At 41.6% G+C, this 23,527-nt stretch overlaps 1 protein-coding gene across 13 annotated transcripts in view; it reads left to right on the top strand.

The window, feature by feature from the left end:
• Positions 1-23,527, top strand: part of Sncaip (synuclein, alpha interacting protein) — a 137,752-nt gene that overhangs the window by 89,256 nt on the left and 24,969 nt on the right. For 8 of the 13 annotated variants that reach the window (NM_001437473.1, NM_001437476.1, NM_001437474.1 and 5 more), the window contains 3 exon segments: positions 10,744-11,612; positions 13,344-13,523; positions 20,893-21,006. In NM_001437473.1, coding sequence (NP_001424402.1) covers positions 10,744-11,612; positions 13,344-13,523; positions 20,893-21,006 — 1,163 coding nt within the window. 13 annotated transcript variants of the gene reach the window in all.

The raw sequence follows: 23,527 nt of genomic DNA on the forward strand, positions 1-23,527 counted from the left end.
ATATTTTGAGTAAACCTCTAGATTATACAAGCTGACCTTGAACTCATCCTGCAGTCCCAACAGTCCTTAAGATCACCCTGCTTTAAAGGGTTATGGGAAAACCATGCCTCTAGTTCTTTATATCCATTAGCCTTGAGCATCTCCAGTGTGAGTTGCCTCAGTAGAGAACGTCATTGCTTCCTTCCATGAAATCTACTGATGCTTTGATAATCTCATCACTCTTAGCATCATGAAAGTATTAGGACCTGTTGACCACTGCTACCTCCCTCCTAGTTTCCTTCCTAACACGTTGACAGTCCCTTATTCTTCTTTACTTAACTGCAGTCAAGTGTGACTAAATATTCACCAGGGCCACCCTCTACCCTTTCTGTCTCCCAGTCTCTTTCAGATCCCCTCTACCTGCTACTCTTAATTTCCAGCTTCCTTTTCAACAACCCACTCGGTATCTATAGTAGATGTCTTATAGAATTTAAAAAAGAATTCTTGATGTACATCATGTTTCTCAGAAGAACACACACACACACACACACACACACACACACAAACCCCTCTAGGCGTTACCAGGCAACTCACGATGCTGAAGGTGAGATTTCTTTCCCATTTTCGCCCCCACTTCATTCTATCAATAAGTCCTGGGTCCTCTATGTCCAAAAAATGTCTTCGTGCTCAGAGAAGTATCCAACTGAGCTACATTCAGCGGATGATAACTATGAATTCAGGTTTACACAAAATCATAAACTTAAGACATTGTGGGAGAGATATGTAACTTTTTTTAAAGATTTATTTATTTATTATATAAGTACACTATAGCTGTCTTCAGATACACCAGAAGAGGTCATCAGATCTCATTACAGATAGTTGTGAGCCACCATATGATTGCTGGGATTTGAACTCAGGACCTCTGGAAGAGCAGTCAGTGCTCTTAACCATTGAGCCATCTCTCCAGCCCGATATGTAACTTTTTAAAAGATATTATGTAAGTGGAATCTCAGGGGAGGCCATCAGGTTATGAGGATGGAGACCTCCTGAATGGGATTAGCACCCTTTTGAAAGGGCCCAGAGTATTGACCCCAAATGGCCTTCCTTATTTTCATCTCCAGCCATTCACCAGGGCTCTTTCTGCTTCAGCAATGAGAGATACAGAATCTGCCAGATCCTCTGCTGCTTTAGGTCTCTGCAAATGTGCCATCTTCTACCCAGAGCATAACAAATTGCCTTTCTCTCTTCTTCTCAGTTATTTGGCATTCTCTACTCTGCTTTGGCTTTAAATATTACCCCTTAGCTGGCTTTTCTCTGCTGTTCTGTGCCTTCTGTCCTGGCTTATGTCCATACAGAGCACTTGCCTTTTGTTACATTTTTATTCTTCTCTACTCTGGCATTATTATTGTCTAGAGAAGGTTATATCTATTTCATTCTCCCCTTCAGGGAGGACAAAGGAATTCTGTGCATGGAAGACATTTAGCAAATGCTTACTTAATAATGTGTCTGGAAAGAAAGACACCTTAGTGCTCTGTCTGTCACCAACTACCTGTCTCATGCCTGAATACCCTCTGTCATATCCTTGAATCTCTTGAGCATATTCAAAAGAGATCAACAGCTTTAGCTGTTGAATGAATTGGCAGCTGGATAAATAGATCCTCAGTGGTGAGATAAATCTAAATTTATGTTTAACACTCCCAATAATAAACAAGGTGAAAGTCCACTTGTCTGTCTTTAGAAGAGCTATTAAAAACCATTTCCCTAACTGTTCCCAAATTGTAGTTTGATACTAGAGGGCTGCCCAAAAGTAGGAAGAGCTCATGCTGGGATTTTAGTTAAAGGGACTCTGAAGTGATTCCAACATACTTTGCCATTGGTTGCTGGGATTCTATGACCTACATGTAACCTAAACAGAGGGACGGTGAATTGTCTGTTTAGGGAGTCATTTAAGTTTTGATGGAATGGTCCTCTGGTGCTATGGAAAGTTAGAGTCAAGCAACTTTCTTCCTGATTGAGAAATCAGAATGCTACAGTATTTTCCACATAATACTTAAAATTCCCTGAGTTCCCATTTGTTTTCAAGTGAGAATGCATAAGAATTGCCCATTCATCTTCAAGACCTGTTATGAAAAAAATCTGTGATGAAATCATGCACTCACCAGCACTCAGAAATACAGAGTCTGACATGGCTGTATTGGCAGATTTAAAGTGTTCAAGGCAGAGTAAAATCTCAGTAAAGAGACCGTCTTGTGGAATCCAGAAAACACATTTTCATCTCCTTTCACTTGTTATAACAATGTCTGTGAAGTATGTACTGACATAGCTAGTTTCTAAATGAGGACACACACACACACACACACACACACACACACACACACACACGTCCACCTCCTACCTTACCCCATTGCCCGCTCTATCTGCCCTGGCCTCTCTTACCCAGGAGTAGCCCTAGCTCCTTGTTGTGTCCTTGCAGAAGATCAGCACTGTAAAACATCACCACCTTCAGTTAAAAGAGATTTGTGTGTGTGTGTGTGTGTGTGTGTGTGTGTGTGTGTGTGTGTGTGTGTGTAGAAAACATGTTCAGCTTATTCCCAGGCTGTCTTTTTTAAGTGTCTCAGCTTGATGAGTCTTTTCACTGGCCTTCTGCTGTGTCTCTTCATACAATTCCAGAGAGAGAGAGAGAGAGAGAGAGAGAGAGAGAGAGAGAGAGAGGGAGGGAGGGAGAAGGAACCTAGTAAATGCACCTGGAGTGAACACAAAACTTAATCTACTCACAAAGTTTTAGACTAATGTCATGATGAAGGACAGCATACTTTTTGCATGACAGAATAACTCTGAAAAGTGTGTGTTTTCTTCAGGCCTACCCATTACCATTCTGTGGAAACTGTACTTCTGAAGCCTAAAGATTTAAACTTGTCCAAATATTGAGTCTGACTTCATGATAGAATATGTAGAATAGGCCTCTTTAGTAAAGATGTATTCTTCCATCCGGGCTTACGGGACTCGAATGATCCGGTGAGTTTTCTCAAAACAAAGAAACACGCACAGATCGTCTGCTGAGTTATCTGTGGGAGTCTGCAGAGCCACGGGCAGAGCTGGGAGCAATAAAACTTGACCCTGACATGTTCCAGAACAGCTGCTTGGGATCAGTAGCCTTTTAAAGACAGGAGGTTTAAAACCCAAATCGATGACATTTTCCTCACAGCATGGGAACAGCCTAATGTGCACAGACCATGAGTGGGATATTTATAGGCATGAAGTCATACGTACTTCCCCTTCGACCTCAGGATACCTTCGGGCAAGGGTCCGTGATGTCAATGAGAAGGATGAGCCGGCAACCCCGCTGAACATTCCAGAAACATGTGTTCCTTTTATACACATCACTCTCCAGCATACTGTCCTGACACAATTCTCCAAGGCCAGAGTTCACTGAGACATCCCTTGGATCAGGTTACAGACTAATCCACAGGGCACCATGGATCACCCCAGCAAGTACTTCCCACTACTACTCGAGTTCACACCCTTCTTCCTATGCTCATGAGGTAATGGGAGCCACCTGTCATCACTTGAGATCCTGAGGCGCTTGTATGCTTCGGATCCGCTACAGGCTTCACTTGACCAGTGGCAAGGAAACTCATGACTACCAACATTAACAATTCCCAGTTGTTCATAACTTCCCTCCCATTGAGGTGAAAGCAAAAGGAAAATGGGCAGAGCTAGAAACACGTTTGCCTAGGTTGTCCCAAGTCCCAGGTTTGATTCCCCAGTGCCACATAAACTGAACATTTTGGTGACTTGTCACTTCAGCATTCAAGAAGTGAAGGCAGGGGATCAGAAGCCCAAGGTTATCCTTGGACACATAGCAAGTGCAAGGACAGCCTGGGCTACGTGAGATCCTATATTTAAGAACACAAAGGTCAAAGGTTAAAATAAAGGAAATGGAATACTGGAGAGTACGTAGGATGTATCCGTAAAGCAGCCCACTATGGGTATGTAGTCTGCTATCTATACGTAAAGAATTAAGGTAAATTGACCGACTGCTTCTCATGGAAAATAGAATGCATTTCACTTGACATAATCCCTCCTTTCTCTTCTTCTGTCGCATGCTTTTTCCCTAATGTGGACACAGGCCTCCATATTTAGAAGTAAAATAAATTGGCATTTTCGGAGCCAACATTAATGTTTAGCCTTAAAAGTTGGGTCTACCATGGCAACAGCAAACAGTCCATTATCTTCTTAAAGAAAACAATTTATCAAGACTAGGAGCCAGAGAACTATGTGTCAGCAATCGTCTCGGCCTCATAATTATAAATTTAGGAGGATCTGGTAAAATGCACGAATCCAAAAGAATTACAGTGTTTCATTGTGAGTCAGAATAAAGAACCCTGTTATTTGTACACACTCTACATCATCAGAGATATTTAGAGTGGATCAGATCTTAGCAATGATATTGTCTAACCTTGTTATTTTTTCCAGATGAGGAAATTCAAGTAAAGAACTTTTTGGGAGGGGGGAAGTTCTAGACAGAGTTTCTCTATGGAAACTCACTCTATAGGCTAGCCTCAAACTCAGAGACCCGCAGGCCTCTGCCTTCCACCCAGCAAGCACTTCTTAAGAGAATGCATTAAAATTCATCACTGTGCAGCATGCCTTCAAATTGTCTGAGCCACTTCAATAACTATCTTTCAAATCCTCATCTCAGTTTTTAAAAAAATATGTGGACTCATTATAACAAAACTTATTTCTTTTTTTTCCTTTTTTTTTCTTTTTTCTTTTTTTTTTTTTTTTCAGAGCTGGGGACTGAACCCAGGGCCTTGCGCTTGCTAGGCAAGTGCTCTACCACTGAGCTAAATCCCCAACCACAAAACTTATTTCTTATTTTGCATTTTTTGGCTCTATGTATTCCTTCCTTCCCCCTCTCTTCACTCACTCATGGAATCATTAAGTCTCCAAACCCCACTGTTGTTGAGGAGCTTTGCTAGAAAACAAACTGGTTGTGAGGAAAGGGAGCTTCTCAGGGAATCCGTGTCTTGGACGCACCCTCAGGACAAAGTGAGCCACTGTGGTCAAGAATTACCTGGGAACTGAGAAGCACAGAGCAGCTGTTCCTGAGAGAGTAGGAAGAAGTAGGGCGACACTGGCTGTCTCCTGTGCAGTGAGCATGAGTCTCAGGCAGGAATAAGAGTAAAGGCTTTCTAGGAAAGGCAGACTAGACAAAGGCAAGAGCAGTAGTAGATAATCGTGTATCCAGAAAGTTGATTTAGCAGTAGAGGAGAGAGGGGGAAGGCAGGGGTGTGGGATGTCATCATGAAGATTTTGCTATAAACAAAGATGCCAGGGTCTGCAAACCTTGTAACTTAAGTGACATTTTCTATCATGTGTATATCCAAAATTCCCTTTCTGCTATGTGTGTGGGGATGTGTGAGAGAGGATAATGCTATTATTTATGTAAAGTATTTCTAAAGCACTTTACTTTAAGCACATTTCTTTTTTAAAAGGAAACTGTCACGTTGTAAACAAGGAAACCAATGTTTGTTGAAATAAACTCAAGGTCGTTATTGAAAGGAATTCGACGAGTATAAAATCCTCCTGTTAATTCATTGCTTATGAAAGCCACTGACCCTGAAGCCTGCAGTCAGTTTATTAAAGGATATTCTATATTTTTTGGGAAGAAATGAAATTCAAGTACCAAAGTAAGATTCCTTAAATGAATGAGGAGGAAGAGGGAGAAGGCTGAACACCGAATAGTTCTCTTAATCCTGTGAGTGAAGTGTGTTTATCATGAGTCCTGGGGTGTGTCTGACACAGTGGGGTATGTGTCCCATACCCAGGGCACTACCATTTTAGGAAGTATGGGAGTCCCAAGGCTTGGCAGCTAATTTGAAAAATTTGATTTTACCCACGGAGGAATTAATTGGGCTAAAAAGAGAGACCAATGAAAGAAAACAAACTAGTTGGTGGTAGTTGTGGGAAAAGACTCCAGTGTAGCCCAGTGAGGGTTCACAAAAGGAAGGACCCAGACTTAAGAGGGATTTAGGATAGATGAGGATAGAACCACAAGATGGTATCAGAGGGATGTGGGGTAGAGGTCAAGCGAACAAACAGCAGACAATGCCCTGGGGGTGAATGACTGGAGAGACTATAAATGACCCTGTGGTTGTTCAAGGCATGATCTAGAGGACTGAGAGGAAGCGGTTGAGGGGAAGAGGTGAAGCAGATAGAGGTGTGGCAAACCAGAGTCCTGGATTAGGATGCAAAGCCACCCAGGGAGCCTTGCATATTCTAGAACCATGCTAATTCTTGTTGGAAAAATGTCTGGCTTTCGATGATTATGGGGTAACTGAAATTTTCTTGCTGGTGCTTACAGCATCTCAAATGCTAGCTAGATTATAGGAGACTGTTCTGTCTATAAATCACCATCACAAGCGTCTGCCTCACTGTTAATGGTTTTAGAAAAATTGTGATTCCATCAGGTAGACAAAATTGAAGGCACGCTAGACATATTTACTGCCTTAAGGTGTTAAAAGTGAGCATGTTTAAGAGCAAAACATCATTAAAAACCTACTTAGGTAAGCAATTTGCTGGGAATTTTGAAGGACAGAGAGACACATTAAACACAGATACTGTTCTCATAAAACTTGTAAAGACCGGGATAAGAATTTGCAGTAATTTAAATTATGTTCATGTATCAAGTATTTGGGCATACTTTCTAGAGAAGAAATCTAGTCACGAAAGTCTTCCAAGTGGCCATCACTACTACGAAATTTGTTTTCATGCATGACAATGCTATGATGGTACTTGAGCAAAACCACAGTAAAGTGAAGTTGTCGGTGCTCTTGAAGAATTGAAAGGGGAAATCTTGCCTGCCATTAATAATCTTTTTGTATGCTGTGTATTTATGCAGCATAGGAGAGGTGAATGGCTGTTTGTCTTTTGTTTGTTGCATTTCTGCTCATCCAAATATGTGACATAGCAACAAGTTTGAGCATTCTCATGAAACCCATTACTCCTTTTTTCTTTTTCTTTTTCTTTTAGTTTTTTTTTTAAGCTCCGTTTTCTTAAGCAGGTTTTTTCCCTCCTCGGCAGTCAAGCTTAGCAGACACAGTCTTCGTCCTAAGCCTGCAGAACAGCCATAGGCTTGAATGAGGAAAAAGACATGCTCAAATGTTGACACGCCTTCTTCAGTTTCTAGACCTTTCTGGGGAAAGGAGTGTTTTCCTAAAACACAGACAGAATTCATTTACATAGAGTGTCCTTAATGGCTCCTGTCAGAACAAAACAGCTGAGAAACATATGGTACCCATTTCCCTGTATCACTTGGGAAAAAAGTTCACATGTAAATAAAGCCAACATAAAAGGGTGGCCCTTTGAACCCATGACCTTATATAATACATAAATATATCAGTAAAGCACGCTTGGTTTATTGACCCGCTAAGTTATGTGGCTTTAAATACTTTTAATACATTATGAGATTCATAATTTTTAGACGCTCCAAAGAAATCAAGATTATTGACAAATATCAGCAGATCTCATGCCAAATAACAAGCGTGGTCTCCGAACGTCTATGAATAAGTTTCCCCACAATCTTTATAGATTTGGGGGAAGTTAGTGAGTGCAATCAAATGCCTATTTATACCTTACAAGTTCCATGTTTTCTGTTCCCTGTTGCTTTATGCGAATCAGGAACTCTGTGTTCCTAAGGCAGAGAAAATGTCTTGGCAGAAATTTCTGGCAAATTGTAACTTCTCATTGTTTAATATTTTAAGAAGAAAAGAACATATTAAAGATAAAAACATTTACAGGGAACCAACTGGAATTATTAATCATTGTCTTTATGTATTGGCATTTCATAAATGACTTTAAAGAATTTAGCTTTTTCTGGCGATTATCACTCCTGTGGGTTTATTAGCAGAACTTAGTTCCCTCGAATGAAATTAAGCCGTAAATCCCTCAGAAGGATTCACTTTATGCATGCTAAAAGATTGATGAATTGTGCAAAGTGGGATTCAAGTTCACATACTGTGTCAGTTAATGGTGTGCTCCAGGCTAAGCACTGGGTATGGCTCAGAACTCTAGCCACAAAATGGTGAGGGTAAGGGAGTCAGGAGTCTGAGGTCATCTAGATGCCTTCCTTCCCTTCTGGGTAGCCCTTCCTATATATGTTGCTCATTGGGATGAAACCATCTCTCCTCCCATAGCTTTTAGTGTTCTCTCCAGAGCCAGAAGAGCCTCGGGGGTGTGCTGTGTACTACAGGCCTCCTTAACCTAGGCTGCTGTCGTCCATTTAGAGAACAGAACTCATGCTTTTATGACAGGCAGGTTCGGGGACTTACTCATCTCTTCGCTTTATTCCATAACTTCTCTGGATGCTTTTAGGACTCGTCTCAGTGTAAGCCATGGCTGAGTAGCACTAATTTGGGTAACTTTATTAAGGAGCCCTTCAAGCAGTAAGAATTAGTCATTAGCAGAGCCTGTTGTAAAAGTTACAGACCTCAGGACACCTACTGCCTCAGGGTCTCTCAGTCTGTGGCTGTGCCCAACAGCAAAGACTTGCAGGTTTGCTTACTCTGGATTAACCCTTCCCAACTGTGCCTGCTTGGGGGATGTAGAATCGCTGCAAGGAAGCGTTACCTGTCTGATAGAACCCAAAGGCAGAAGAGTAGAAACCTGTGAAGTAGCCTCCTGGAGTGCTGGGTCCCTCTGCCTTCTTGGAGAGGACGAAGCCCTGCTGTGAGCGAGCGCACTGCAGCTTCATCAGCCCACTCTGACATGTGCTACCAAGCAGCTTGCTTCTGTTGAAGCTTATTCAAAAGGACTGTGGTTTTTATCTTATTTCCGAATGTGTCTGGCTGCCTCGCTGTCCATTTCAGCCAGACTTAGCTGAATGTAGGTCAGGTCGGTATGCTATCTTTATTTTATCTGTACAAAAAGAAAAGCCATTCTGAGTACTAGTCTGACTTCCCTATCTGCCCTTCATCTTTTCCTCCCAAAATGGAGGGCAGTGCTCTAAAGAGTGCCCTAGAGACCCACCACTGCCATGCTCATGGGCAGGGTATGGGCACTTAGAAACCTGCTCGCCACCCCTCTGTACAGCGCAGGTAGTTCGCCAGCCCAGTGGCCTACCTGCAGTCACTACAATAAGCAAGTGTATGACAGACAGATGGGAGAGAAAGACAGTGGAACAGTTTGAGCATTATGAAGAGAGATGGAACTGGAAATTCTAAGGTAGAAAGGAGTAACCTGTTGTGAGTAGCCACCAGCTTCCCCCCACCTGAGGCCATCGTAAAGTCTCAGCCTGTGCTGTTACTGAGGGCCATGTCTAGGTCCCATAGCCACGCAGAGGCAGAGGGCAGTGTTGACATCTGTGGCTCATATTACCACTAGAGACCATGGGGGAAGTCCCTGGTTGGGGCAGCTGCCAGGGACCGCATGGATATCCAATGGCTGTGCAGAACTGGCCTCACCCATCCCTGGCTGTGGTACTCTGGAAAGCTGGCCGCACCTCTCACATTCGGCAGCAGGCCCTGCCTCTCTCTAACTTCAGTACCCAGGAGAGTGAGCCATGTACCTCACCAGGGCAACACAGTGGAGTTGGCCTTGATGGCCAAAATCTACATCATCTGTGAACTGTTGGAGCCTGTGAAAGGGTCAGTCCTGTTGATCCAAAGCTGCAGGATCTCCATGACACAGGATAGCAACAGGGTAACTGGGAGGAGTCCCGGTGAGGATCCAATATTGATGGTGTCACAGAAGCCAGAGACCTCAAGCCAGACCAATGACTCATTGTGGTGAACATTTGCAAGATGTGTGGACAGAGGGGTGTGCTGTAGGACACTCTGTGACACCCTACACCTTCTCTTGGAGATATTTTCATGTTTTGTTCTGTATTTCTAGTTTGTGTGTTATTTTCTTGGGGGGGGGGGTTGTTGCAAGGGTAGAGGGCAAGTGCAAGGGGACAGGGAGATGAGTGAGACTGGAGTCCATGATGTGAAATTCACAGAAAATCAATAAAAAGTATTTTCTTTAAAAAGAGTGTGTTCTTTTGTCAAGTGGAAATGCATTTTGTGGTTGTGTCATGACCTAGGAAGCACCATGAGATGGCCCTGCATACTGGTTGACTAGGACATTTATTACAGGACACACGGGCTCAACCATGGTCTGTCTCCATGGACAGATGAGCACCTGGCTGCCTTATGCTTCTCTTCTCCTACTCTTACTATCTAGTAGGAACTATTGAGTCACACAGTAGGACAGACTTTGGGTTTGTAGAAGATAAGTTATGTTCTTCACATGGATGTCTCAAACATTCGAGATGCATACAGACAACTATATGTTCGCGTGTGCACTGCTTTAGTTTGGAAGCCCATTCCCACTTTGTTTTTATTTTTCTTTCTTGGGTTTTTTGTTGTTATTGTTTTGGTTTGGTTTGGTTTGGTTTGGTTTGTTTGTTTGTTTGTTTGTTTTAGGGTAGTAGCAAACATGTAAATAGTGCCAGAAACTCTCAGTAATGTCTGTCAGGGTTCATTTATTTTAATTTTCTGCCTCGATCACTATTGCTTCTTTAATTAATTTGAGTCAGCATGGCATAGCTTTCTTATCAGGCTCTGCCTTTGCAGTAGTAAGGATACTTTCATCCTCTCGGGCTTATCGCCTCACACAGGGACCTACTGTCAGCATAACTTAAATGAACATGCCTAACTATGTGGCCAAACTGTGTTCAGATTCCAATTGAATAGTATCCTCTATTATTTTCTTTTTAAACAGTTTCTAGCTCTAGCTGGAATTGTGGTGTCTCAACTCTCATTACAAACCCGCAAAAGCCCACTGGAATCGCTGATGTATACAGTAAGTTCCGCCCGGTGAAGCGAGTTTCTCCACTGAAACATCAGCCAGAGACTCTGGAGAGCAATGAAAGTGACGACCAGAAGAACAATACAGTGGAATACCAGAAAGGGGGGGAGACTGACCAGGGCCCCCAGCCTGAGGAGCTCAGCCCTGAAGATGGAGTCGGAGGCTTGCCAGGCAAGGGCTCAGAGCCCAGCCAGGCACTGGGTGAGCTGGAGCACTATGACCTCGACATGGATGAGATTCTGGATGTGCCTTACATTAAATCCAGTCAACAGCTGGCCCCGCTCACCAAGGTGACTTCAGAAAAAAGGATTTTGGGTTTATGCACAACTGTCAATGGCCTCTCTGCCAAAACCTGCCCTATTGTAAGCGCTGAGACCTCCACACCCAACATGGCTCCATTGTGTGTTCTTTCTCCTGTGAAAAGCCCTCACTTACGGAAAGTACCCAGTGTCCTCCGGGACCAGCACAAGCTCCCTGCGGAAGAATCGGAGAACTCACCCGCTCCTGGTAAATGCGGCCCTGCATTTGAATCAGAAAACCACAGTAAGGACTTCTTAAACAAGGTCTTTAGTGATCCCCATAGTCGGAAAGCTGAGAAGTCTGGGCCAGACTGCAAGCTCAGGCCCTTCCGCCTGCAGACCTCGGCAGCAGGAGCCAAACCAGAGGAGCAGGTCAACGGCGTGAGCTGGGCCAGTGCCCAAGGCGCAGAAGAAAGGACTGAGTACCTGCAGAAAGTAAGAAGCATACTGAACATTGTGAACGAAGGGCAGATATCGCTCTTGGTGAGTGTTATCTGTCTGTCTGTCTGTCTATGACTCCACCTTATAACAGGGTGGAGTGGGTTTTTTCACATCTTCTTGTAAAATTCTTTTATTAGTTCTTTGAGAATTTCCCAAACTCTGTTTTGGTCATATTCACCCCCTTTGTTTTGTTTCTTACTAAATCTTTACCTGTGGCTTTAGTTGAGAGATGTGTGTTTCAGACTCTAAGGTTAGGAGGCTAAAACAGGGGACACAAGTGGCCACAGGGGACTGTAAGTGCCGTTTAACATCATCTGAACTCAGCTGGGATAAAAGACATTTAATCTAAAAGGAAAAGAAAACAAAGGGCCCAGCCCTGTTATCCAGTTGAATGGGAATGCCTTTTCTCCCCTTTGCTTTTCAAATGGTTCCCCACGCTCTCCCTCTGGTGCTGTGAGGATGTGGGTTTGTAGCCGATGGCAGTCCTGCCAGATCTGTGGACAGAGAGTTCTCTGTTTCCCCTGCTCAGTATTCAGAAGAGTTGGAGTAGGGGGGCTGGAAAGGACTTCAGATACAGCTTCCCCTAGAGGTTGATTGTTCTCTGACCCACGAGGGGGGTTTTACTTTGTTCCAGGGCTGCATGTCTAGGGAACATGAAGAATTGTCTCCAAGGACTCCAGACACAGAGTTACTCGGTATAAGAAATGTCTATTGAAAAGCTCAGCTGAGCTAGCATTCCATCTGCTGCACTTTCTAGCTTCCAGACACTGATCAAATAGTAGCAAGCCTGGGCTCTCAAAGTCTCATTCAGGAAAATCGCTGCTTCTCGGCATTGTGATTCTCCATGGCGTTTAGTGCGCACAGATAAACTATAATATGCATGGCCTGTTGTGGCAAAGAGGACAAAATGATAAACAGTTTTGCCGAATGAGGCTGTAACTTTTTTCTCTTGAAAATGTCTTCTCTGATTTTCCTGGCTGTTTCCTAAAATTCTCTTTGGGTCAATCCTTTCTTGGTCCCATTTATTCAGAGGACCCAAATGCTAATACTGCTCGGCTGACCACTCAGCTCAGTTTACACAAAATATTCTACCAAACACTCCACACTCAGAGGACTGAATTTCAGATACCCCAGATACCCGGGGGAGTCACTGGTATGGAGAGGGACCTGTGAAAGCACTAGTAACCACAGCCATGAGGTACCATGCAAAGGGAGCCAGCCTGGCAAGTCAAACACTCAAAACAAGTACTTCATTCATTCAGCAAACCTATGACAGTCAATAAAACATACCCCATCTCTCCCTGGGGCACTTAGCGGGGTGGTGACAGAGAGAGAGAAGCTGTTGGTTACCATCCCTTTCACCTCAGGTACCTAAAAAAACAACTGGAAACCTTCGCAGCAGCTCGTTGGTCCTTGTGTGATCCTCTCTCATGCTGTCCCTGAAGAATGAATGCTCTAAAGCAAGGGTTTCTCAACCTCCCAATGCTGCGACCCTTTAATATAGTGCCTCCTTATTTTTGCTGCTACCTCATAACTGGAATCTTGCCACTCTTCTGAAACGCAATGTAAATAATTTTAGAGATACAGGTTTGCCAGAGGGGTCGCAACCCACAGGTTGAGAACCACTGCTCTAAAGCAAACTATGAGCAGAACAAATAGCAAAGGACTCTTAACTAGATCTCGAACTGTCCCTTCCCTCCTGTGCCCAGAGGAGACCCTGCATAGTACCTTGTTCTGATTTATTGACGGAAGCTTCTCTCCCTCTCTGTACAGCCACACCTAGCTGCAGATAATCTGGACAAAATTCACGACGAGAACGGAAACAATCTGTTACACGTTGCTGCATCAAAGGGCCATGCGGAATGTCTGCAGCACCTCACGTCGCTGATGGGCGAAGACTGTCTGAATGAACGGAACGCAGAGCAACTGACTCCAGCGGGCCTGGCCATCAAGGTGACCACTCGGGGGCTGAGCTGTGCTAGCCTTTGTCTTTTGACTTGATCTCCTTTTTTTTTTTTTTTAAGATTTCTTGTGAGCCAAGCTATTGGAAAGGGAAGAGGAGAGAGTGGTGTATTAAATAAACAGCAAATGAATTGCTATATGTAAGAAGTTAGTCATTTCGGTCACTACCACTCTGAGATTTTGATGGCATTCCAGCTTATTATCTAACAAGGATAATCTCCAGATCAGTCCACAAAAGAGACAAAAAGATGACCACCTGCAGAATTTTTTTCATTATTCATAGTGATTACATTTTGGATTCTTACCCATGCCGGGCTGTCTCAGAGACTGTGTCAATTTTCCCTAACGTGGGAATAAGAAGCAAGGAGAATGAAATCAAGGTGTGCTAATCACCACTTGGAACTTTCCATAATGTGGGCTTTTAATGGATGGAATCTGAGTTTAAATGTCACCATCAGCAACAAAAAACTGAAGATTTTGCAATCAGCTTTCTGAGATAGCACAATATGCTGTCATACATAAGCATGTATAAATTAATGCCAGGGGGATGGAGTTAAAACCTGGACTGTAACACACACGCTCGCACACGCATGCACACACACATGCACGCACGCACACACACACACCAAAACAAAACCCCCAAGAACCTTTATAACACTGCCATAAGAGCATCTGAGACATGACACATCGTGAAAAGGTTAGCTATTAAACTGAAATGACTGTTAGGATCTTGGACAGATAAATGTAGAACTCAGTCATGCTTAGTAAGAAGCCAGAAGTGAACTTCAGAGAAATCTAATGCATCCTGTAGTTCTTTCATACTGATTGCTTTACTTGGTAGTCAGATCTTCTAAAAGCCAAGTAACATCATCTCTATAAATGGAATTGGATAGGTATTGAATAGCGGTGATGTCTGGCTCAATAAACTCACTTGTGAGTTCACTGAAGAACACATTACATTAAAAAATCAATCAGTTTTATATGTTAAAAAGTGTTGTTTTATTTAATTTTGCTCCATGGCAAAGTATGACTTGAAATTTGCATGGTAAATATTCATCAAAAAGCAACCCAGGATTCCAGGGATGTACTTTTCTTTGGCTGTAAATGGTGCCACCTCAGATCAGAACTGAGTTTACTACAACCAAAGTGAAAAAAGAGAAACTGAATTTGGGGGAAAAAAAATACTCGTCTTAGTAGAGTTGAGTTCTGTGTGTACCAAAGACAACAGGTACTATATTATTAAAAATTGAAGGTAAAAATTTGAATAAGACATGGTACCTATTCCTAAGAAGATGATACGACTGATGAGTAAGACAGGAACCCTGGTTACCAGTGATAACAGTGTCAGATGATAAAGTCAGTGTCTAGTCCTGTGACACAGTCCAGTGAATGATATGGGTAGCATGTTGTCGTCCATGGGCATCTATGTCAGATAGCTTTATAATGGTAGATATCTTTAGAGTGACAGATATCCTTAAAATGCCAGTGAATGTTGGCCCCGCCATATTTATAGAATGTTTTAGTGTTTATGAAATACAGTTCTCATTCGCTTTCCTAACGAATGGTGAATGACAGACTATTTCCCCATTGTTAGTAGATGAACGCATATACTTTCTTAATTGATATGCCCCATTGCTTGTTTTGATAGAGTAAAAGTTTTAGAGCCTGAATGTACATAAGCAACAGAGTTGCCATTAATCCAGCCCTCATCGGGAGCAGCTAACATGAGGTGCTGGCTTATTCCCAAACATCAACCACCACAGCACAGCGGTGACCAGGAAACCTCTAAAACCCACCAGGCTGAAAAACTCTTAGATTTGGGGTCTCGGACTTCTGAATGATCAAGGAAGTGTTCTTTTGCTTCATCATTCCATCTGTATTGACGAACAGTAACTACGAGTATTTCACAGAAGCAACTCTCCCTTCACAATGTGGCCTGATACCTGCAGTATCATTTGGGTTGGCACAGGTGAAACTGAGGGCCTAAGACCCCACCAGTCTTCTGTTTTAGGACCTTGTTTTGAACAAATGTAGTGAGCGATAATATTTCACCCCCATTAAACAGTTCTGAAAGGGGGCTGGAGAGGTGGCTGAGTAGTTATGAGACCAGAGTTCAGTTCCCATCACCCACTTAGTGACTTATAACTCACTGTAACTAGAGCTCCAGGAGCTCTATCTCTAGCTTCAGGATGCATATGCACATATAAGCATACATACATACATAAGTAAACTTTAAAAATAAAACAGCACCAAGCCGGCTGTCTGTTACTAATGACAAACATACTTGGGTACAAGTGGTCCAAGTTTCTTGCATAGTATACCTTGACAGGAGTCATCCAGAGGCTAGATAGAATCAAAAGATCATTTTAAAGGGGAATATATATACATATATATGTATGTATATATATATACATATATGTATGTATATATATATATATATATATATATATATATATATATATATTCCAGACGTGGACAGGCAAAAGAATACTGTTGGAATTTAATAAATTTTTTTGCTTTGTTTTCTTGTTATTTGCATTGCATTTAAGGCAATTATTTTGGTTTCAAACACAGAAAAGAGAAATAATATTTCTTTCTAGTCTTTGGATAGTATTTTATATTAATTAAATGCTACCCACTTAATTTACCAGATCTGAAACTTATCTAAGTCTCTCTCAGGCCAGAAAGATGGCTCAGTGGTTAAGAGCACTGCCTGCTCTTCCAAAAGTCCTGAGTTGAATTCCCAGCAACCACATGGTGGCTCACAACCATCTCCAATGGGATACTGTGTCTGCTTCTGGTGTGACTGAGCAACAACAGTATACTGTTGTTATTATATGTAACAGTATAATATTATTTATTAAATAAATAAATCTTTAAAAAAAAGAAAGAGAAAACAGAACTGTGTCTCACAACACTTGAATAGACCCACTTGTTAAATGCACTGAAAACGCTGTCTAGGATACAGCATGTATTGGATTATGAAATAAATTGTAGAGGATTGAAGTACAAACTTACACACTTTACATAATAAAACACAATTAACTAACAACAGAAGGAAAAAAAATGGGCTATTCCCTAGTTCATGAAATTAACCCACTCTCAACCAGTCATCAGACAAAAAAGGTCAAAAGAAATTGAGAATGATTGGGGTGAATGGGAATAAAAACACAGCACACCACCGCCTTCATGGCAGTGTAGATCTGCTTACAGGGAGGCAGGGAAGGAGGCAGGGCAAGGAGGCGGGGCAGGCAGGCAAGTGGGCGGGGCAAGGAGGACAATTTCAGTCAGACACTTTAGGAACTAGAGAACTAAGACAAACTTAATCCAGAGCAATCAAAAGAAAGTAAATAACAGGACATAAAGCAGGGAAATGGAGAGTAAAATAGCAGTAGAGAAAACCAACAAAGCTCAATGTGGTTTTATGAAAAGGTAGGAAAAAAAAACCTTTAATTTAGCTAGACTAACCAGAAAGAGAGAAAGAGGAGGGGATGCATCTCTGTTTACTAGAACTAGAGGCATGGCCTCACGTTTCTATGTTCTGTGTATATAGTAATTTATGCAAACTGTCTTGCTTCTTGTATGATCAAAATGGCTTCCATTTCTTTCTTCATTCAGAAAGAATGAAGTGAATGGTTTAATGGGACGACAGCCTGGTCACAGTTACTGGAGCTGGAGCCTGGAGAAAGAGTAGTCACAAGAACCTGACACAAAGTGCCCAGCTGAAAGGCTGACTTTGACCCATGACTAGAGGAGAGAGTGGGCTACCCACAGCTCAAGAGCCAAGAACAGAAAGACCTCAAACTACCTCCGTCTTCCCGGTCTCTGGCTGCTAATGTGCATTACCCAAATCTAGAGAGAAGCCAGGATGTCAGACAGACACCCCAAACAGACCAGCCCCCGGGGCAGTAAGAAGCACATTACCTAGTCATACTAATAAAGGCATGCGTCTTGTAACGATGAAAACACATGCTGAGATGTGATTTTCCACAATTCTGTCCTTGTACAAACACCACAAAGAATGTTTACTTAAACATGATATAGGTCTGTAGTGTGGTGTTAATGCAGTTAGGAGATGGTGAACATGAAACGCATGTGGGTACGGCTGGCATAACACAGCATCCTGCTTTACGGTAAACTCTTTGTCATAAAAGAAGCTAAAAGAATGAAAAGCAGCCTAGTACAGAAAATACATAAACCAGTAGCACAGATGTTTGCTGTCGAGAGTAATTATGATTTTTATGAGTCCTTCATACCATGTAGTCGTGTAACATAAACCTGTAGCTCCGAGGACAGAGTAACGTGTGTGTGTGTGTGTGTGTGTGTGTGTGTGTGTGTGTGTGTGTGAGAGAGAGAGAGAGAGAGAGAGAGAGAGAGAAAGTCGGTGTATGTGTGTGAGATAGTGTGTTTGTGAGTATATATGTGTATGTGTGTGTGTGGGTCAGCGTGTATGAGTTTTTATGTGTGAGTGTGTATATGAGAGAGAGCCGGTGTGTCTATAAATATGTGAGAGAGCCAGTGTGTATGCATATCTTAGTAAGTGTGAGTGTGTGTGAGTCACTGTGTGTGAGAGTGTATGCATTATGTGTGAGAGTCAGTGTATGCACATTATTTGAGTGTGTAAGTGTGTGTTTGTATGAGAGAGAGAGTAATTTGGAATTATTTTTTATTATTTTATTTATTTACACTTCAAATATTATCCCCCTTCCCAGTCCCCGCTCCGTGAAATCCCCCACCCCATCCTCTTTCCCTTTGCCTCTAAGAGGGTGTCCCCCACCTACTCACCCACTCTCCCAACCTCACCCCTCTAGTGTCCCCCTTCTCTGGGACATCAAGCCTCCACAGGACCAAGTACCTCCTTCCCACTGATACCAGATAAGGCCATCCTCTGCTACATATGCATCTGGAGCCATGGTTCCCTCCATTTATGCTCCTTAGTTGGTTTAGTCCCTGGGAGCTCTGTGGGGTCCAGTTAATTGATAGTATTTTTCTGATGGTGTTGCTATCCTCTCCAGCTCCTTCAGTCCTTCCCCTAGCTCTTCCATTGGGGCCTCCAGGCTCAGTCCAATGGTGGGCTGTGAGCATCTGTGTCTGTCTTTTTCATGACTCGGAATCCTGTTATTCAAATAGACGATGAAGGAAGGAATTGCCTCTCCTGTCTTCCTCTTCCTTTTTCTTCTTGGCAGGTTAAGATAGTAAACTAAAGAGACGATAATCCTGTTACATGCTGCTCCCTTTTAATCCTTCCCTGGCTCCATAAACACAGACCCTTTCTATGCTCCCACCTCACCGTATGGAAACTAGACAGGCAATTAGTAGTGGCCTCCCTCGTCTCACAGAATCTCTAAGAAAATGCGAGAGAGGCTAGACTGTAGCAAACATTGTGTTCATCAAGCCTGGGCTGCTTCTTGTTTCATCTTGGCTGCGACGCTGTTGCTGTTTGCAGGTGAGACGGTTGCATTCCCTGGAGCTAAACTGTGGTTAAGTGGTGGACGAGGACTCACATTCATCTAGTCTGTGGATGCCGATCACAGACTATGACACTCAGTGTTCTGTGATGGGTATAGACACTGTTGTAGTATGTGTGGACTGCAGTTTAACTATTTTCATACCTTGTTGGTGTTCTGAAAGGTTCACAGTGCTGAGAGTAAGATCCCAGTGAGGATTATAGATGAGAGAGAATTCAAAAGCCAAAAGCATGAGTGTCATGTGACTTCATAAAACAAAAGGCCTTACAAACCCCCAGCGGGTTTTTCCTGTCTCCTTCCTGCACTGCCCTCCTTCATCCTAACTTCCGGTTGTAGCTCTTTCAGACTTCTACAGTGACATTTTATCACTTACAAATAATAAAGGATTCTTCTGTAAGAACATTTTCACCTTTGAAACTTACATTGTTCAACTAATTAAAATATTTGCCCTGATTACTTAATGGAAATTGTTATTTCAAATATAAATATGTTAATGTTTTATGAAAAATACGACAGTGTTTTATTTGAAAAATAGTTGCTCTATCTAGTAAACTATGTGATTGGGGCTGGAGAGATATCTCAGAGATTAAGAGCACTAGCTGCTCTTCCAGAGAACCAGGGTTTGATTTCCAACGCCCACAAGACAGCTCACAGCTATAACTATAACTCTAGTTCCAGCAGATCTGACACCCTCTCATGACCTCCTAGAGCACCAGACTTGCACGTAGTTCACAGACATACATGCAGGTGAAATACTAATACACGTAAAAATAAATCTGTAACTACATTTTTATGATAGGTATTGATTGCTGGCAATACTATGTGTTGTTCTGAATATGAAAGAAGTTGAATGTTCTGATAATTTTGGTAATATGAAGTAATTTACCACCTTGGAAACCAGTTTGACAGCTTTTCATAAGGTCAAATATACATCTACCACAATCTTAGAAATTCTAATTCTAGAGCGGGTCATAGTGATACACGCCTTTAATCCCACCATGTGTGATATAGGAAGATCTCTGTGAGTCTGAGACCACCCTGGACAGACAGAACTAAATAGAGAGATCTTGTCTCAAAAAGAAGGAAGGAAGGAAGGAAGGAAGGAAGGAATAAGGAGTAAATGAAAGTTTAATTCTAGGTATCCATCCAAGAGAAAGAAAACATTTCCAAAAAAACATATTTTAATTTCAAAAATTAAAAAATACACATTTGTAGCAGCTTAGTATTGTGCTAAGTGAAAAAAGCCAGTTAAAAAAAACAAAATGCTCATAGTATCTGAGATTATTTTGCTCAGGGTTAAACTAAGGAGCATAAAAGCTAAGGAATGTTAGAAACTGTTAGAAATGTTGCTAGTATTGTTAATTTGATTGGGGTTAAAATAACTATATATATGTAAACATATATAACATATATGTATGTATATTTAGAAAACAGTAATATATGTATGGATATATAAAACACATAATAGATGAGTACATGTATATATGTATATATTCAAAATAGTTAATTGTACTAAACAAATATATTTTACAGTATGTAAGGTATGTCTCGATAGAGTAATTCCATTCATTCATTGTTTACACTGCTAGGGATCAAACTCAAGGCCTGGCAAATACTAGGTGGCTACTCTACCTCAAAGCTCAACAGAATGATTTTCAATAAAACTGATTAGAATCATGTAGATGAATGCAGGTAAAAATTCCCCCACTGATTCAGGGCTAAACCACAAAGCATGAATGTAACGGGTCTTATGTTGATAGTTCAGGTACATACAGGCCAGACACAAAAGCCAAAATTCATAAATCTCCTCATGGCAAAATTACAATCTCTGTGATATTTGCTAAACTTTAGTAATCTTGGATTTCTTTCTTTTTGTCTTCTTACAAATCTAGAATGGTCAGCTGGAGTGTGTACGCTGGATGGTGAGTGAGACGGAAGCCATTGCGGAACTGAGTTGTTCCAAGGATTTCCCAAGCCTAATTCATTACGCAGGCTGCTATGGGCAGGTATGGGATTCCTGAGTATCTTCTCTTACATGTCTGCTTATTTTTATTATTAGATTATCAAAATCAAAACATATCATGAATAAATTCAAAGATTTTAATGAACATTAACACTTATTGTAACATTTTAGTGAAGACATATTTAAAACAACCTAGACATCTCAAGGCATCAATAGTGAAGGTAGTTATATTCATATAGTAGAGCTTTATGGGGAAGTGTTAATTACACAATGCTAATAAAATATATAATGTAAAACTTTCCTTGTAGTTTGGTACCAACTTTAATTTTTGTAGAAAAAGAAACAGAAAGCAAGACTAGGAAAAAATACAGCCCAATGTAAGTTCCAGTCATTTTTGTGAAAAATGGAAATACAATGGTTTTTTAAAGGTTTTTTATTTGATATTTTCTATTTTTTGTAATGAATATTTTTAACATTTATCAAAAAGAAAAATGGTAATGATTTGTTGAACACAAAGCCAAACCTCAAGTCTTTATAAGGCATCAATCAAGGACGCCTCCCCAGGACAGAGAGGAGCAGGTAGATTAAGTACAAGGCTTACCTTATCTCTGCATGGGTGCCCATGAGACGCTCCATGAGGAAAAGCACTGATGACCCACTTGAGTCCCCAAAGCCCAAGTATATGTGGAAGGAAAGGGCTGACTCCAGAAAGTTGTCTTCCAGCCCACAAGTGCACATGCGTGCACACGCTCGCACACACACACACACACACACACACACAGATAATAAGCTTAAAAAATTAATTTCTACATTAGAAAAATCTTGTTGATGTACACAGAGTTCAGTCCTGGATTGTCTCCAACTTGTGTTGAGGGTGACAGTTATAAATTATCTTTTAAAAATGCTGAAACCACAAAATGCCAATCTCAAACTTAAATAAACAACAAGAAGAAAGAAATCAATGTAGAATTAAAATAGATCTAATCAACCTGTGGCCAAGAAAATTGCTCCTCGTGTATCTAACCAGACCCTCTTTGGCTCCAGAGGTTTTTCCCCGATGGCAGTAAATCACGGTGTTGCCGATAAGAAGTCACTCTCTTTGAATATGTCAATCCCATGTCTAAAAGACCAGAAAATGCTACCATAGGCTTTCTTCCTCTTTTGTGCTGTTGTTTGCTTTTTGAGATAGGGTCTCTCTGTATAGTCTAGACTATCCTGGAACTCACTGCAGGCAGGTCTCAATGATCTTCTTGCCTCTGCCTTCTGAGACTAGAAGTGTGCACCGTCATGCCTGAGTCGGGCTTTCTTCAGTAGTAATCACACTAGCTGAACGTCTGTTCTGTACCAGAACATCATCAACTAATATAATACATAAATGAACTAAGATAGAGCATACACATATAGACACACACACACACACACACACACACACACACACACATTCACGCCCCTTGTGTGTCAGGCACACATATAGATGTTTCCTTTGTGTGACGATCTCCATGCCACTGAATCTTACATAAATTATCAGATTCTCAAAACAGTCCTATAAGAGCTTGCCTATTCCAATGGATGAAGAAAGGAAGGTGGAAAGTTAAACGAATGGTTTATACATTGTCTAATGTCTATGAAGAGTGAAGACAAAGGACTCCAGTCCTGTGTCTTCATGGGCAGAGTAGCCTTGTCCGTATCTATACTGATGGTCTATACACATTATTAGAATGCCATTGGTAGACAGAAAATAACGCTCTATAATTTTACTCAACATGTGATAGCTGGAGGACCTTACACAGACCATTGAAATTAGAAGTTGTATAAATGCATGGAATTTTAAGAAAGAGTAGGAAGAACATTGAAATGTTCAATAATGCGCTGCCTTTGAAATATCAGAATTACATGATTATTTGCATTTTGCTTCTCAGTCCCACCACGGTCATAAAACAGTGACAATTATTACACATATAGCAAGAATATGTTACTATTGTACTTTTACTAGAAAGGAGAATCGAAGTTTTTCAAAATTTCTCCAGTATCTGACTACTGCTAACCTCCATAAGTCATTTTTGGTACTGAGAAAATTTATTAAACTGTGTGATCGTTGGCTTTACGTCTTTGATTTCATTTGCTCATTCAAAGCCTAATTGGGCCTTTGGAGTATATATAGAAAGACTGCAGAGCAGGGACCAGGAAGGGAGAGGAGAAAGGCTCACAGGCCTATTCTGAGGTTCTGGGCAAATGACTGGGCATTCGGCATTCCTCAGGGAAATTTCAATTAGATGCCAGTTTCTTTATTCAAGTCTCACAGCGTGTTTCTCAGAATTCTTAGCTGTTGGAATGGAACAAAAAGATGTGCCCCTCGTGGAAGGGCTGCGGGAGCTGCTGCTAAAATCTAGGAAAACGTAGCATCTGGCGACCTATCTGAAGAGACTCCTCAACCATTAGCTTCACGCTGGGATTTATCCTGAGGTAGTTCTGAGATGAGACACATTTGTATGACATAAAATGCAGATTTGAGGGAAGCCATCCAGTGGTACCCTTCAAAGAACAGACTACCCCCCGTGGAAAAT

This window comes from Rattus norvegicus, chromosome 18 (genome assembly GCF_021556685.1).
Source record: "Rattus norvegicus strain SHRSP/BbbUtx chromosome 18, alternate assembly SHRSP_T2T, whole genome shotgun sequence".
Taxonomy (NCBI): domain Eukaryota; kingdom Metazoa; phylum Chordata; class Mammalia; order Rodentia; family Muridae; genus Rattus; species Rattus norvegicus.